Source organism: Meleagris gallopavo, chromosome 5 (genome assembly GCF_905368555.1).
Source record: "Meleagris gallopavo chromosome 5, MGAL_WU_HG_1.1, whole genome shotgun sequence".
Lineage (NCBI taxonomy): Eukaryota > Metazoa > Chordata > Aves > Galliformes > Phasianidae > Meleagris > Meleagris gallopavo.
The window spans coordinates 26,044,282-26,061,572 of NC_139408.1; the positions used below are offsets into that span (position 1 = coordinate 26,044,282).

The 17,291-nt window shown below is 45.9% G+C and overlaps 1 protein-coding gene across 7 annotated transcripts in view; it reads left to right on the forward strand.

The window, feature by feature from the left end:
* The window catches only part of DPF3 (double PHD fingers 3), a 179,927-nt gene that overhangs the window by 6,515 nt on the left and 156,121 nt on the right, over positions 1 to 17,291 (forward strand). For 3 of the 7 annotated variants that reach the window (XR_014883529.1, XR_014883530.1, XM_085224906.1), the window contains exon 1: positions 14,718 to 14,848. The exons of 3 other annotated variants lie outside the window; for them this stretch is intronic. Coding sequence is in view for 2 of the 4 variants with exons in the window: in XM_085224906.1 (XP_085081032.1) it covers positions 14,817 to 14,848 (32 nt within the window). In the remaining 2 variants the exon portion in view is untranslated. Of the gene's footprint in view, positions 1 to 14,716; positions 14,849 to 17,291 lie in introns of those variants that run through there. One more of the 7 variants, XM_085224897.1, reaches the window with a different exon arrangement.

Consider the following 17,291-nt stretch of genomic DNA (forward strand, 5'->3'; position numbering starts at 1 on the left):
GTACCATCTTGTAAAAGTACTATTTGAATGATGCAAGATCTGCTTGCTATGTCTCTCACTCCACCGCACTTCTCTTGTTTTTGAAGACATGCAGTGGAATTTCTTGCTTCAAGTTGCCTTTTTTAAAGAAAAGCTAATAATGGGTAATGAGAATTTTATTAGGTAAGAATTCCTGCATGCAGTCCTCAAAGGAAACAGGGCAGGAGGAGGAAGCTCAGTGCAGTGTATGCAGATTAGTGTGGGACGTTTCCTGCTTCTCACATGTAAAGTATCAATAGTAAGTTTCTTTTGAGGTCATTCAGGGGTACATCCTGAAGGAAGAAAGGTGGGAGGAGGGAAGGTTACCACAGATAAGCAATTTCTGTATCTATACATCAGAACATTTTGTAGAGGGTATCTGTAGGTTTTTTAATTTGTTTGGTGGCAGGGAGAAGGGTTTGGAGGGAAGTAAAAGATCAACCTGCAGATCCTAGTCTCATAATGGTAGTATAAAACTTCTATCATGTCTTGTTTACTATTTATATACTTCTTAATATTCTGGATACTTCTACTTTTAATGTTAGATTGCTATGCCTTTGGTCATCCTAACTGCATGTATACATTGGTGTCTGACTTCTGTGTTGCTTCATGTCTCATACAGCTCCAGAGGCACTCTGCTTCGTGGAACCTTTCCTGATCTGCAGACTGTTTCTCTTCTGAACACTGCATAGGAGCTAGGAACAATGAACTGTAGTCAGTCCTAATTACTGCTGTGGGCATCAGCTTGTAGATCTCAATGAATATGCCCACTGCAGAAAACTGCCCCTGGGAATGGCAGTGTGGGATCTGTCCCATATCTATAAACTAAAAAAGCACAATTCTCTGTGCCTCTGTCACCTCTACTGTGCCTGTGGAAAAACCTGTAATAAAAAGGCATTGTAGACCAAGACATATAACAACAAATTATTTCTAGGGAGGAATATTTGATAAATCAGTGCATTAAACTGCATATTGGGATAATCTCTTATTCTTAGCAGTATTTTGTAAGAAGGTCTTCAAAAATCTAAAGGCAACTGAAACTATGTCTGCTTTGTGGAACTGAAGCAGTAATTGTTTCACATACAAAATGTAATTTATCACTTTAAACTCCAAAGAAGCCACAAAAAAGACCAACCCAAAACAAGCCAACAAAACAATCAAGGACTTTAGCTCTCAGCTTAATTGGATAGAAACTGAAAGAGGAGGTAGGATATAGAAGATGTTTTATAGGCTTGGTTGAGCTATCATTTCCCTGAGCAAAGCATTTTCTAATTGGGAGCTGGAAAGCTCTGTGGGACAAAAGGAAGGAATAGCCAAAGTAACTGGCTGTAGAGCAGTACAAGTTGTCTACTATAACCTTGTGGGGAAACAAGAAGGATGACAAAGCACTCTGTATAAAATGGTGGAGAGCTTCCATGGGCTGTAAGAGGCTACCAGACCATGTGGTTTAAGCTGTATTAATTATCCAGCACAATGTAATTGTTTTTTTTTTTTTTTTTCCTTCTCTGCCTAGATAGTAACTGGGTGTAGGTTGACTCAGCATTTACCTGCTTTCTTAAAAAAAAAATGTGCCTACTTTCGTAAAGCTAACAGACAGTACTGTTATATCATCTGGTAGAGTATCCTCACCTTGAATACTGAACATATTTTATCACTTTAGTTCAGAATAGCAGGTCTGAAAGAAAAGAAAAATACTGTGTGTGTATGTAAGGTCAAGGTCTAGGAGAACTTCTGAGGAAAAAAAGTAACTTAAAGGGGAGGAAGTATTGTATGATGTTAAGTCAGGTAAGTGAAACTGCTCCAGTTGATTCTGGATAAAATTAAAATAGCAAATGAATGTCCTCATGCAGTGTAGGTCTGCTTATATGCTGTGTCCAACAGAGAAGTGCTGCCGACCTGTAAAGATTGTCTTCTAAAAATTGCTGAAAACCTCCAAAAATAAAAAGGGCAAAGATGGCTCCTGCTGAGTTGAGTTGTATGGAAGTAATAATGTTCAGTTCCCATCAAGCTTCTGTGAGTTGACTGGAAATTGTCACAGAGACCTTCTTGAAAACTTAACTTACGATGTCCTTTCATTTGGTGGGACCTTGCTTTAGGGCAGAGCATGGGAAAAAATCCATTGCTTCTAAATTCCCAATTCTACTGCTGATGAAATGATGGGAATACACTAGAAATGTGATGTCTGATATTAAATGGGTACAGCCTTTCTGCATTAGTGCAAGATGGTTTGATGCAATGAAAGAGTTTCACGGGAAAGAGGTTATTAAGTGGCCTTGATTTCTTTCTCACTGTTGCTGGTTGTTACAAGCAGTGCTACAGGAACTGGAAATGATGTTATTAAAAGTTCTGTATGCAGCACAGCCACAAAGGATGTGGCTGTGCCTAATGAGGGCAAGAGCTTGGGACTTGCAGTTAAAAATAATTTATTCAGGCTTAGCTATTGCTGTGGAATCTGGGGTCTGTGCTGCTGCTGGCCTGTGTTGAGCTGCAATAAAAAAAAGTGTAGCATAGAAGAAACACTGATCTCCAAATGCTTGGTGAATATGTGCCACAGATAGGTCCTACTAGTTGTGTTATGGTACGTATAATCTGAGGATATGAACAATGCCATAAAGAGATTGTCTTATCTAAGCTGTTCTAGCTTTAACGTATTAGATTTATCTTACCCATTAGGGTGAATGAACTCATAGATGTTCCAATATAAAGTTGCCTCCTTAGCACTTGGTAAAACATTATTGACATTATTGGTTTACAAAACCATCTGTTTCCTCCTTCATTTCCTATGTTCAGATTTGTGACCAGCATTTATGCTGGGTTTGTGTGAAAGCTTTGGCATGATGGTGCCAGTTGAGGGGCTGCAAGTCAGCACCAACTGCTCTGGCTCCAGAACTAGCAGCAGTACTGCTGTACTGGCATGGAGCAGTGCCTGAGGCAGTAAATCCTGTTTGATGGCCCAGCAGCTCCTTTCTTGTACGGAGCTGCGTGTAGTTTTGTGCACCTGTAAAGCTTACCTTAAGCATGGCACTTGGCTAGTATAGTTTGCTGTGGTAATTTGGTCCAACTCACTCAAACGAGCTGCGGACAGCTCCAGATTGACTGCGTCATGGTGTAGCTAGCAGGTAGGCAAGACTGGCCGTGGAGTATAAAGGCACACCCTGGCAGATCTGATGCAAAGCCTATTTAAGTCTGTAGAGTTATTTTTATGGAATTTAGATTAGGTGCTAAGCCCTGGAAAGGCATTTAAAAGTTCCTTACCCAAGAACTTTGGAATTTCCTGAGGGGGATGCAAAGTGCACCTCTTCTGGATCATCTTGCTGAGTCAATACAAAGCCATTTACTCCAGATATCAAAACAATATGTACGAGTTTTTTGTTATTTAGAAGTATTATGGGTCAGATGTGTGATGTGACTACCTGAATTAATCTGAAGAATGACTCAAGTGCAGTCTTGTTATTTGGGGTGTAGTAACTTGGCTGTGCCCTTTAATGTTCCTGATGTTAACGGACAAATTGTAAGACTGCTTATTTGGCTTTTCCACTGCATTTTGTTTCAGCCTGCCACAGTACCTTCTTTCCTGTAGGGGGCTCTTTGTGTGCACTGTTTGTGAACAGCAGTCTGGATTAGTCACTGCTGCTGTTTGTTTGTTTCTGTTTTTTTTTTTCAGGCTATTTAATTGTACTCTGTCACTCATCTGTGGTCTGATGGGTTGGGTGGGTTGAGTGGAAGAATGGGAATCTGCTCTGTATATCTGTGAGAGCATTACTGTCTTGCCCAGATTCCAAAATGTTTAGAAGTAATGGCATGTCCATTCACAAAATGCCAGCAACAAATCTACTGCATCCTTTTTGCAGGGCAATCCTTCAAGCTCTTTCCACTTCAGCAAAAGTTGGGCTAAGTGGAAGGCTTTGAGATGCTGAGGCTGCTAAAAACTTTCTTCTGGAGACAGTGTTGTGTTTATCCTTTGTCCTCAGAAGAAAATATTTTTGTAGTCTGATTTTTTTTTTTCATTTTTATTTTTTTCCTAGCTCTAGGGAAAGACCTATCCATAATAAGCTTGAAACCTACCTTAATTTTGACAGGTGGAAATGATGCCATAATGCGTGTGCTGTGATACTGAAATCCAAAGTTCAGGTTTGTCAAGGATTTCCATTGGCTGGTATTGTTGATTTTTGGCTTCTTTTGAGTATAACAAACTGCCAAATGACTCATTCTCATCATTATGAAACAAATGTTTAAATACTATAAGTGGCTTCTTTGTGATGTAAGACTTTAGGTAAATGTCTCATGCACTTCTTTGGCTCTATAGGCTGTGATTAACAAGTCTCACACTCAGTAAATCTGACCTCAGGTACTTCCTTAAAGAATCATCGTATGGCAGAGAAATACTAAACTTCTTGAGTGTTTTCTCATCTTTCACTTGATTATTTTTTTTCCTGACTAAAAATTTTGGCATGAAAGTGTTCCTCTATGTAGGTGTTCCTCTGATCCTTCTGTTTTGTTCTTCACCTGAAGCATCATCATCATCCCTATAAATTCCAAGCTGGCTGTTGCATGAATAATTAAAATCCTGCAAACAGAACTATGATTTCAAGTGAGCAGAGCAAAAGCAGATAAAACGCTTCAAAAATTGGCTTTCAGAAAGCATCTCTATACTAATAAAGCAAATTGAGAAGACAGACAAAGAATGCTGTGTATAGAGCATTATTTTAAAGTTGTTTTTGAATGTAATTTTGACATTGTCCCAAGGCTTCCAATCTGACTTCAAAGGTTAAATGAGTCTCGGTAGGTCTGTGTTCATGCCTGCATGTGCATGCCCAAGTGCCGCAGAGGGACTGGCGTGTTTGCATGTTTGTGTGTGTTTGCTTGTGTACAAAGAATGGTCAAAATAAAAGTCCTGGGATGTAACCTCTCTGTCCTTGCACAGAGCCACGTATCTGGTGTTCTTGGAAAAGCAGGATGGCACACAGCAGTCCATCACAGCTGGATGTAGGTACAATGCACTGTATGCATGTATGTGTATCATATTTAAAAATACAAATAGTGGTGGGGTTGCAAGTTCAAGCCCTCAAAAAGTAGAAGCCAGTCTAAAGGAGTTGTAATTCAGCTCTTTTGTGGGGCTTGCATTAGAATGTAACTTTCAGTTGCAGAGCTGGGTGCTTTCTCCCTCTCTCTCTGCTCCGGTTCCACGGCACAGTAGGAGAGGGAAGAGCCAAACAGTGCTGGCCCTTCCTGCCTTCTGGTGAAATGATTTATGGCTGAGCAACCATTACTGCAAAATCAGCTGGACTCCTGAGGAATCTGGTTGCTACATCCCAACAGGTTTCTGCTGGTGCTTTTCAGTAACTTAGTATGCAGTTGGGAGTGACTTTTTTCCACAGAAACTTTGCAAAGGCAAAGGTGCATTACCACATTCACCAAGTTCTGAATTTCAAAGCCATGCAGGCATACAGCTGCTCAAACTTGCTGTTAAATTTTCTTTTAAGACATCTTGATTGCCCTTACTCTTGAGAATGCTGAAAGTGCTTGTTTCCAGAACCTTCAAAAGCACTTTATGCTCTGCTTCCACTCTCCTGGCCCCTTTAAAAACAAAACAAATCCAAAGCAAACCTGACTGCCACAGACTTGTCTAAGGAAGAAACCTCCTAATTCAGGAACTGAGTAGTAGGAAGCTTATGCAGCTGTAGAGCTGGCAGTGCTGACGATGCTGTTTAGGATCCCGGTGTGCCCGTGTTACGTAGCTTAAGGAAGGTAAGGTTCAACCGCGGGGGAACGTTTCCTGAGAGTGTGCGTGCATTATTGCATAAAGAAACTTGTTTATAAACAGGCGAACGCGAAGTAATCGCTTTGCCTGTGTATGCCGGAGCACGGTGTACCTGTAGCAGTTGAAAGGGCGCTTTGTTGTGCCAGGGCTGCCTTTGAAGCGTCCCTCGCCGGAAGTCTCGCAGCGAAGGGCTCCCCCAGTCGCGCTGCCCCGATGGTGTCGCGGGCCGCCGCCAGAGGGCGCCGCAGTGCCGGGCGCTGTCCGCCGCCCGTCCAGGTGAGCGCGGCGGCGGGGCGGGCCGGGGCTTCCCTCGGGGATCTCGTTCTGCTCCGCTTCGGTGCTGTTCGCCTGCTTGGGGCGCGGCTGGGAGGCGGCAGGCGGGTCGAGCAACTGTTACGTGGTAGTAACAGAAGTACGTGCGCGTTGCTGTTAGCTGGTTTCTTCATTCAGGCCGTGCTTTCATAATTATAAATGCCAGATCTTGTGCTTTTGAGCATAAATGCCAATTCTTTTTGGGATCAGAACTTCTAGATCTATACTTTGGCTTTGGACAGAACCAGTTTCTCTCTGGACTGACTTTGCACAGAAGATTTCAAGCATAATATGTATACGTTTCAAAAATTTCCATGTGGATGAGATTCTGCTTTACTTCATACTGCTGCATACACAGAACAAATCTGAGTGGCAGGATGAGCTGCTTTGAATGTGGCAGCCTTAAGGTTAGAATTATATATTTCAAATGGGAGCAGAGTCTGAGTGGCAGAGTTTTTGTTTGTTTGTTTTTAAAGTCTGTAGCCTAAACATTCAACATTAAGGTCCCTCAAAGCAATGACTCCCCAGGCCACCTGATACAAAGCACCAGGTATAGGGACCTGGGTAGAATTTACGCTGTGTTCATCTTGGCTTGTGCAGCTGTATTGCCACACATACAAATACTTCACTCTGTTTTTTTGAGGTGTCCTATAGTTATGTGCTCTTAGTTCTAGTGACTTCACGCTGGCTATATGCTCTTACTCTGTTTCTAGATTCTTTCTGCTAAATAAATCTTATCAGCCATTGCTTTCTAAATCTCTGTTCCTGTTTCATCCCAACATTATCTTATACTTAGAATCGTATTAATTGTTTTGAGTTCAAAAGGACATCAAATGTCATCCTCTGCAATGAACAGGGACGACTACAGCTTTATCAGGATGCTGTTTGTGGTTGCTTCTCTTCCTAGTTGTTTTTTTTTTTTTTTTTTCCTGCAAGGTATTTAATAGCATAGCTCCCCTTTAGCAAATGAAAAATCTCAGTGACTGTGCAGACAAATGTTGCAGTTCCTGCTGAAACAGGGCCTGGTTTTCTTGTTATGACTTCTGAAAACCACCTAGATATTCAATAAGTCTTTAAGCAGAAGAGTTAGTGTACCTGTGTAAAGACACAGCCTGGCAACACTTTCACAGTGGGCTAGAGAGTTATATATTTGGGAATGGGCTGGGGTGGAATTTAAATATGCAATAATTGCAAAATGAATGCCTATTTTCCCAGCATTCTTGGTGCTATGCTAACAAGTGGGGCAGGCTTGAATGTCCACAGCTCTCCAGCCTGGGATAGCACCCAGCTTTGGAATATAACATGCTTACGTTTGTATCTGGAGTACAAGTGAGATTCTCATGTTCAATAATCAGAAGGAGGGAGTGTGAGTGAGGGAAACAGCTGCATGTCTCTGGCACTGCGCTTTGCATGCTGACCCTTGTTGTGTAACCTCAGTGCTCCAGAAGTTTGAATCCATTTCAGGAGGTGGGCATTTATTTAGCTGGGAAAAGAGTTAGGTAGTGAATTATTCCAAGTGTATAAATAGAGTAAGGAAATCCATCGCTTGTCTGATATGAGAGTGATCTTAAGGAATAAGCACCTCTCACCCATAATGAATGCAAGTGTATTTCAGACCATTCTGTGCTGTCTTTTTCCTTCTCCCTAAAGGGATTTTGCCAATGGCTCTGTCTAGAAGGATGACTAGAGTGGATGATTGTGATTGCTAAAAAAAATATTGCTATGTGGAGAGAGAAAATGCTTTAATAAAAAGAGCTCAGAGAAGAACTAACCAGTGGCTAGGAGAGAGTAAGAAGCTATTGCAGGGCCAAAGGGGAGTGGCAAAGAATGGAGGATAGTTATATTTGCTGGTACCATTTCTGAAGGATTGTACATAAGGTAAGAATCAGTCCTGGGGCTCTATTCTGTGGCCGTTGGCTTCACTTAGTTCCTGGAAGCTGAATTCCCACTGCTTGTGTTTGGTAGCAAGATGCTGATGCCTGCAGGAGCCAGACAGGAAGAATCTCCCCTAAGAAAATAATTTAGTAAAGTATTCTACTTTGTGCAAGCTGGAGTATTGCAGCAGCAGCTGTAATATTGCTCCTTGTAAATTTTTTTACTCTAAGAGAATTGTTCTAATGCTTTTAGATCGTATTTCATGAGGACTTTAGCTGTAGACACCAGATGGGAGGGAGCATTTTGCTGCATGTGAGATGGACAAACCCTTTGGGTTTTTCAATTAAGTGAGAATTCAGCACATGGAAGACACAGACCTTAGTAGGTGACCAGTCTTATTTCTAATTCTACAAAATTCTGCTCTGTTTAAAAACTGTTGTGCTCAATTACTCTCAAAAATGATAGATACCAAAAAGTCTAAATGTTATGAGGTCTCTGAGGTACCTTCAGATATGTCTGATGGCTTTTCTCTCTCTCTCTCTCTTTCTCTTTCTTTTTCTGATGTTGAACGTGCTGGTGTTTTTTTCAGAATTAGGTGCTGGGATGCTCTTAGCTGGTTGACCTTTAAAACTTTAAAAAAAGATTGTGGAAGAAATAGCAAGGTGTGGCACTTGGATCTTCTGCGCGTGGCACAGATGGCTTTGTGAGCTTCGTGTGATGATGCGTTTAGATTTCTGTTTGACTCCCAAAACTTGGGTAGCAAATTCTTTCTATCCTGCATCCCTGAGATCTGGAGACGGAGTAAATAATATTATACGTGTGAGTACTACTTGTAGCAATGCAGTGGCATACCAGGTAACAGGCTTGAGACGCTATAGCCTACTTGAGCTCACTGGTAACTGCTATTAACTATGATTTTTGGAGGGATGCTTGTCTAATATTACATTTGTAGGTATTGATATAAATCAGAAGCAATGATGCTGATGAAATTAATAGTTCTATATATGCAATGTACATCAGGATGAGAGTCTGGCTTGTATGTGTATATACATACATACATACACACACAAATAGACACAAATGTTGAAATCTTGCACTACACAGTCTTTCTTGGAGTTGAACAAGGACTCTACAGAATAGTCCTAGAAATAGTCTAACAAGCAGCACCAGTAGTAGCAAAAATGTGGGCCTTGCACCAAATACTATCCCATCAGCCACTTTCTTAGAATTTCATAATAATCTGACATTCGTAGCTACTCTCTGTTGAGGCAGCACTATAACAGCATCAACAAAGGCCTGTCACCTCTAGCAAAAGACTGAGCTTTTGTAGAAAAATTGTCATACTGGCTTAGATGTGCTGCAGAAACGGATGGGGCAAGAGCTGCAAGGCAGTGCTTCCTGTTGCAGTAGGGCCTCTCTATTAGCAGGTGTCCTTGACACCAAAACTGTTCCACCCCTGTTTAACACGCCCCAAACAACAACAGAACGTTGCAGCCCCAACAAATAGCTCTCCACCCTTAGTGAAGCTGTTTTTATATAAGAGATTTTACCAAAACAGCTATCTCTGTGTAGGAGTATCAGTAAAATTGTGAAGGAGGTACTTCTGGTCTGAGAGCCTGTTTGGATTAGGGAAATATGTATCAAATTAACTCCATGGGTACAAGTTGTTGAGGAGATTTAGGGGCAGGAAAATCAGGGCTGGCTTTGCTATGGCTTTGTGGCTTTAATTGCTATTACTTTAATAAATTCCTGGGATCAATTTTGTGTTATCCCAGCACCTTGTGTCCACTGAGATTTCCAAGAGTCTGCCAGCTTTAAAGGCAGCCTTGACCTAAACTGGTATTTAAACAGGTCGGTCAGTGCCGTTCTGTTGTTTCCCTCCTCTACCAAAATAAAGAACATAGAAACAATTTCAGGACACTTTTAAAGCTCCTTCTATTTAGCAGGGTTTTAAAAGATAACTAAACCACGAGCATCCTATTCCCCTTTACTTGTGTTTTCCTCTGGTGTTTGGCCAATCAATGCAATAAAATGAGCTTAATGCCTTCTTTACCCCCTCACTAATTCCAAACTGCTGTTTACATGGATTGTTTTCCTTTCCACCTTCACCAATACATCAAGTTTTATTTTTCTTATCCTGAACTTTTACACAGAGAAAGATATTTTGAGTTATATGGTGGCAAGATTTCAGTCTTCCTTTAGTACCAGAATTCTTTTGGAAGTAAGAGAACAAAAAAGAAGGGAAGGAAAGAGAAAGTAAAGTTGCAACACAGTAATTTTGTATTTCTATGGAAAAAGAGCTGACAGCACTGAAAGTTTTGTTAAATACTGACAATAAATATAAATATTAATAAAAATGTTGTAAGGTGAGAAATTTTCAGGTTAAGTTTAATTTCCACTGTAGTGTAACTGCTTTATGTGCTGCAAAAGTAACCTGTTTTAACAGACTTCCAATAGCAACTGTTCCCTTAGCCCTGTAAGATCTGAAATATATTTTACAACTAACAAAATAAGTCCAAATGTTGAAAGAAAACAGGTTATTGTTCTCCAGCTATATCTGCACAGCTCAATTCTGCCTGCAGTTTAAATAAATATAAAAAAACCTTCACAGGGGAGCCACCGGATAGTCACAGTCAGATATTCATTCCTTTCTCTGGGGTGGTACCATAAATAATGAAGTAAAGGTGAACCTCTTCCAATCAAGAGCTAAATTCCAAGTTAATGCTCTTTGAACAAATTTGGCAATGTTTTTTTGTGAGTTGTCATTTTTTTTTTTTCAGGTAGAGTTTCACCGTGATTCATTGGTGAAATATATGCTCAATCCAAACGTTAAACCTGTCTAAGAACCATCATAATTACAGTATGTCCTCGGTGCTTGTGGGAAAGAAGACAGAGCGCAGAATTAAAACTTTGCGAAGTCAGAATGAGGCCTGCAATGAAGCTAGCCCTGAGGTTTCAAAAAGCTGTTGCTGTAGCTATGTAGGGGAATTTTGCTTTTAAGAAAGCAAGAAAAAAAAATAAAACTGGAGGCCACCTTTTAAGAATGCGATTGCCAAAGTTACAAAGAATGAATCATTGGCGCCGATTTTTACGTTGCGTAGCTCCGTAGTTATCTTTGTTATGCTGACTGTGTCAGATTGCTGGTGATGTGTCTGCAGAGGGCTGCTGTTGAGTCTGTAACATTGACACCCTGATACTGTCCTCTCCTCTTTCAGCTAACTCAACTATTGAGAAAGATCAAAGAAAAGGAGGAGGAGGGCTGACAAGAACCAGTGTATGAGATGCCTACAAAGCTTTAAATAAATAAAAGGGAGTTAAGACTTCAAATTTGTTGCAGGATATCTGGGGATGTGGGGCCCTGTTTTGCTTTTACAAATTAAGTCTTCTCTCACAGAGCATGCTATCATGCTTATATCTTTGTGAATCCCGTCGTTTGAATATGAATAAGTTTGAGCAAAGCACAGTTGTATATTACTAGGCATATCTGGAAATATTAAAGCTAAAAAAACCCCTGTGGCTTCTGGTAGACTACCAACTGCTGCTTTTGTTTCCCTGCATAGCAAAATTAGATTAGTGGCTTTCAGTGTTAGTATCTAGTTTGTTTCACTTTCCAATTCACAAGAGTTGAGGAATGTGTAAGCAAGAGCCTAACCTTGCCTCCCTCCAGAAAAGAACAACTCTACATGAAAACTGAAGATAAAAGGGAAAATTGGAGACAATGAGCGGTGAAAGGTTTCACAGTGAAAGGTTCCTCAGCTGAAATAAGGCTTTGTGGGCCAAGCAGGAATGTTTTTGACCACTTGCAGAAAGTAGCAATGTATTTGGATTAACATTTGAGATAGGGGTAGTTCAGGATGGTCACGATATGATCTCTGTGACGCTTCCAGCACAGTGGAAAGGACCCTGTTTTTCTCCTACTTGCTTTCCATGTGCCGGGAGGTGAGGATGTGGGTTGTGCCTTCTGAAGATCTGCTTGCTCCTGCCCTATGGGATCAGAGTGCTTTAGGCATCATGCTAATGCCAGAGATTTTACTGTGTTATGTCAAAATCTACCTTCCATTTTTAATGGTGAGAGTTGGCTGTCCAAGCAGTTGGCAACCATTTATTAAAAATAAACCTATATTATCTTTCTTTAATGCTAAATGTTTTTACAGTGCGTATATTTCCTTGAAGCCTCCTTGGACTGTTTTTGGTAGGTCTGAATCAACTATCAGAAGTTATTGGGAATGTAAAAATCGTGAAGTTGGAACTCAGTGGATATGGAAGTGAGGTATTTCAGATGTGTGGGCCTTGAATTGATGCTCATGCGTGGTTTAGATCCACATTAACAGTATTGATTAGTGACTTACGGTAGCCCAAAACCAGAAGACAAATGAATCTAAAACTTTAGTTTGTGAATGATCAGTTGATGATGGAGTGCTGTGTGTGTGTGGATATGGAGCTCTCTGTGGTATGGTTTGTTTTATTAATAACATTTTGTAACGGCTCTCTTCCTTTCAACTAGTAAATCAGTGAATAAGTTACGTAGGTCGCTGTGTGTGTGCCGTCAGTCAGTGCTCTGTGCCTTCTTTACAGCTAAACCAGTAAACTAAATGCTGCTCAGGCCTCCATGAAACGTGCTATTGGAAAGCTAGGTGTGAGCGAGATTGAATGTCTCCATCTGCAGAGATAGAGCAGGAATGGGCCCTGGTGCGGCCGCTCTGCACTCGGCCTGCTGGGACCCCTCTGAGCAGGATGGCTCTGATGCTCCCCTGGCCGGTAGCTGTGGTGGTTATCGCTGCCTGCTGTGCCTGCTGGTGGCTGATACAGGCCCAGTGCCCATGTGGAAGGAGCAGCAAGGGAGGGAGGGCTGTTGCAAGAGCAGGAGAAAACCGCACTCCCCGCAGAGTGTGCCGAGATCTCTGTGCCTGCAGAGCAGGAATGGGCCTTTATCTCCATCCAAAAAGGGTCAGAGAGGCTTGTTACGCTTCTGAAAATGACCTCAAACAAGTTTGTTTTGTTTTAATTCTCTCAAAGCGTCACCATTTTGTATTAGGGTATCTCAGGACTTCCTAGAGCACAGCCGGATGTTGGTGCCTTCCCTCAGCAGCCTAACGCTGCCTCCAGTTCTGCAGCACTGTGTGGTTTTGGGCTGATTTTCTTGTCACATGAAGCAAAGGAGTTGCTGTCCCTCACTTGGATATTTGGCCGTCCGGGGGTAAATGGTAACGTTTGGATCATTTTTGTTACTGAGTGAATAGCACAACAGTGCATCAAACCAGAAATCTTTGTGGCAGTGGGGTGTGATTCAGGTCACTGGTCGAGGGTCACCAGTTCAGGTGCATGCAGACCCATTCATTTCTGTGCAGCATGTACAGCAACGTGTGCTTGTGAGAACTCGGCAGTTTGTGGTTAGCTTTTCCTGTGAACAGTGTGAGTACTGAACACGGGTTTCTGCAGTTACAGTCAATGTCACCTGGACCACTACCAGACAAAATAATATAATGTAATATGATGATGGAAACGTTCTTAAAGATTGCTTCCCAGAACCGTGGTTAGGATACATCTCGGCAGTCTGGCGACTCTCCAGCTGACAGGAAGCTTATTTCTCCTGTAACCAAATGGCTTGGATGGGGGAGATGGTTCCCTCTGGGCGCACACAGTGGGCAAGTTGGCCTTGGAGCTGGAGCAGGTGGTGCTTTGGGAAGGGAGGACCCGAGGCATGCTAAGGAGGGCTTAACTTCCGGCAAACCTCCTGAATCCTGTATGAATGGGAAAGCGATGCATTGCTCTTTCCCCTTCTTATCTGCATTTAATAATTTCTGTACCTCTCTGTTCTCCATCTCTCATCCTTTTCTCTGCTGCCCACACATTAGAAAGTTTTATTTTGACAAACAGTTGGGAAAGATTTTGTTTTTCTGTACTTGCAGAGCTCATCCCATGAGCCCAGCAATTGCTGTTTTCTCTCTGTTACACCTGAACATCTCTCAAACATTTACTTCCATTCTTTCATTAAGCTGTAGGACAGGCTAGCTCCGTAGGCGCCTGTCTTGCTCTTGTGACGGGGGAATGCTTTAACTGCCCATAGTTGAGTTTCATCCGGTTATATGAATGCGAGGAGAGGAGAGGCAGGCGTCGTTGTTGTTTCTGGTTGAACAGAGGTGCCCGAAAGGAAAGGTGTCCTCCAGGAGAGACGGCTGCCGCAGGGCGAGGCGAAGCTCCTGGCTCGGACCGTGTCCGCCTCACGCGGTGTAACTGCATCCACTCCGGCGATTTGCCTCCGCGTCCGCAGCCTCCTTCGGTCGCTCGGCCGAGCTCCACAACTCCTCCCGAGCCCCTCGGAGTAGCGGCAGGTGTGGCCGCGGGCTCCCGGGACTCGTCACCGCCGCCGTCCCTCGCTGCCATGGCCGTCCCGTCCCGGGAGCGGACGGGGCGGGGCGCGACGGGCAGTGCCGCCGGGCGTTATGTAAGGGCGCGGGGCCGCGGCCGCCCGACGCGAGAGGGAAATTCGTGGGGGAAGCGGCTCTGCCGAGCGCCGGCGGCTCCCGGGGGACGGGCGGGCGGCGGTGCCGGCCCGGCGGGGGGGGGCGCCGGGTGGGTCGGCGTCCCCGGGGGCGGCCGCTGGCAGGAGACGCCCGGCCGCGTGCCCCGTGCGGGTGCTGCCCCTTTAAGGGCCGCTCGCCGCCCGCTCCACAGGCAGGGAGCGACCTCTGGGCTTTGACAGCTCCCCTAATAACTAGCAGCGCGTTGGCTCCGCCTCCGGCGCCCGATTGGGCGGCGGGCCGGCACGGAGCGTGCCGATTGGCTGGCCGCTTCCCCTGAGCGAACCTTTAGAACTCCGAGACACAATATTCTGTTACATTGTAGCAAAATGGCGACTGTCATTCACAACCCCCTGAAAGCGTAAGTAGGGCTCAGAACCGCACACGCTCCGCGTGGTTCCGGTACGAGAAAGGGCGCCCGCCCGCCGCGCCCGGCCCCGGATCCCCGCCTCCGCGCGCGGCCCCGGCTCGGCGCCTCCGGGCGAGCGGCGCGTCCTGCGGCCCCGGGCGGCGCGCACCTGGCGGCGTCCCGCGGGGTCCGGCGGCGGGCGGGGCGGGCAGCGGGGAGCTCCGTGCCGCGAGGGAGTGGGGTGCGGCGCGGGGCTGCGGCGCTACGGTCGCCGTGCACGCGGAAGGCTCCATCGCTCCGAGCGCCGAAGAGTTGGTGCCTCTCGCAGCTCCGGAGCGGGCACCGGGAGCGGGAGGGAGCCTCGGCTGCGGCCGCCACCCGGGTCCCCGTCCTGCGAGGGACGCGGGACCGCTCGCCGTCCGCCCGGCTCTCCTCCCGTGTTTCCCTTCGGTCGCGGCGCGCGCGGCTAATCCCGGGGCATCAGGGAGAGCGCGATCCGGCTCCGCGTAACCTCCTGCGGGAGAGTTCTCCCTCCCGAGGCAGCGCTCCCGCGGACGGAGCGTAGCGCGGGCACCTGGCGGCGGCGCTTCCCCCCACTCCGCGGCCGCGCGGAGCGGAGTCCGGAGCCGAAGTGAGGGCTGCGGGGTGGCTCCGCTTTCTTTTCTTCTGCTGCTTTTTGCTTGTTTGTTTTTGACTCGCGTGCCTCTGGCTGGAGTTGGAAAACCACTCGAAGGTGGTTTCGGGGACTCCTGCCGCCGTCTCTCCGCTGTCTGCAGGGAGGGAGAGCCTCGGGCAGCGGAGAGGCGCTGACACGTTTGCCGGCTCTCCCGCACTGTCCTGGCAGAAAACCTTCGCTTTCATTTCGCGTGCGCTCCGCAGCGCCCACACGGCCGCGGACAGCGGCAGTGCAGGTGCCCCGCGCTCCTTCAATGGGATCCCGGGGCCGGGGCTCCGCACCCGCCGCCGCCGCTCTCCGGACCCGCGCCGCCCGAAGCAACTTGTCGCGCTGCCGCCCCGGGCGCTCCGTCCCGCTCGCAGCTCCCGCCCGGCTTCCGGAGCCGCTCTCCGCGGGCAGCGGTGCTCGGGAGCCCCGGGGGGGGCGAGCGGCCGGCCCCGGCCCCGCCGGGCTGAGCCCGGAGGGCAGCGGCAGGCTCGGCTCCTCTCGCGCGGCGTGGGAGAGCGCGAACAATGGGCAGCTCCTCTCCCTGCCTGCCCAAGTGCTGTGCTGAGCGGAGGAAGTGGGACCGGCGCGGGCTGCCCGGCACCACCTGCATTTTTTATTGAGAAGTTGTTTAATAAAACATTTTATAATTTTCACTCATTCTTTAAAGTTGCTGATCGGGAAACAATACACATGTAAATAAATTATGCATGGAGTAAATTAGGACAAAAGCGGTAGGACGCATAATAGGGGAAAGGACGTAGCGCACAACGTTTTATCCTCATGTGTCCTCCCTGACAATGAAAGGGAGCCGAATGACATTTGCATTTATCTGCGTTTTGATTGTATCTGAAAACCCACAAACGCCCCCTATAGAAACTGCCCGCACAAAGGTTTCGCTCCGAGCCGGGGACAATGTAGAGACGGAGACATCCCGGCTCAGGTGTCGGTAGCCCCGGCTGTGCCGCGCGTCCGCGGGTGCCCAGAGCTCAGTTTCTCTCCGGCACTTGGACACACGGGTGGCCTCGTTCACGCTGCGCTGCTCTCGGGTTAACGTGCTCCCGTATACCTGAGCGTCCCTGGGAACGCGCTGCACGGAATAGCTCGGTGCATGCAGTCCCCCCGGCTGTGATGGGCGCTGCCACATCCAGCTCGCCTCTCTCTCTGCCTCTTTTCTCACTTGCTGGTTCTCTTCAGGAGCTTTCATCCCTCTGCTTTTAGCCCCCTCGCTGCCTCTGGCAGTCTGGTCAGCCCGACGCAGCCGCCTGCTATTTCTGCCATCCAGCACCCTGCTTACCTACACGGTGCTCCGGGGCAAAAACGGCAGAGATATGAGTGTAACAGATCTGCGAGGAAAGGGCAGCAGGTGTCTGGATAAACACAGAGTTCTTTGCCTGCAGAAAAGGCGGCACTCAGAGTGCTGATGGGCAGCAATGGGTTGGAAATGCTGGATTCATTGTTGTGTACCTATCTCTATTTTTTCTTTTCATCATCTTCTTCGGATATCTTAATGTGGAGATGCAGGGCAGCAGAAGAAACAAATGCAATTAAGTGGTATTCTGAATGACTTAAAGTGTCAGTCAGAAATCTCAGTGGGCTTTGTAAACATAAATTAATTAAACCTCTCATCACCCCTGTGAAGAAGGGATTATTGCCTTTGTTTTGTGGGTGACTAAACTAGAACAAAGTTGTTAAGAAACTTTCTGAATTGAAGACCAAGTCTAGAGCACAGCAATGCAGCTTCCAGCCTTAGCAGCTAGCCACATTTCCTCCACCCCTGCCTTACTAGTGATG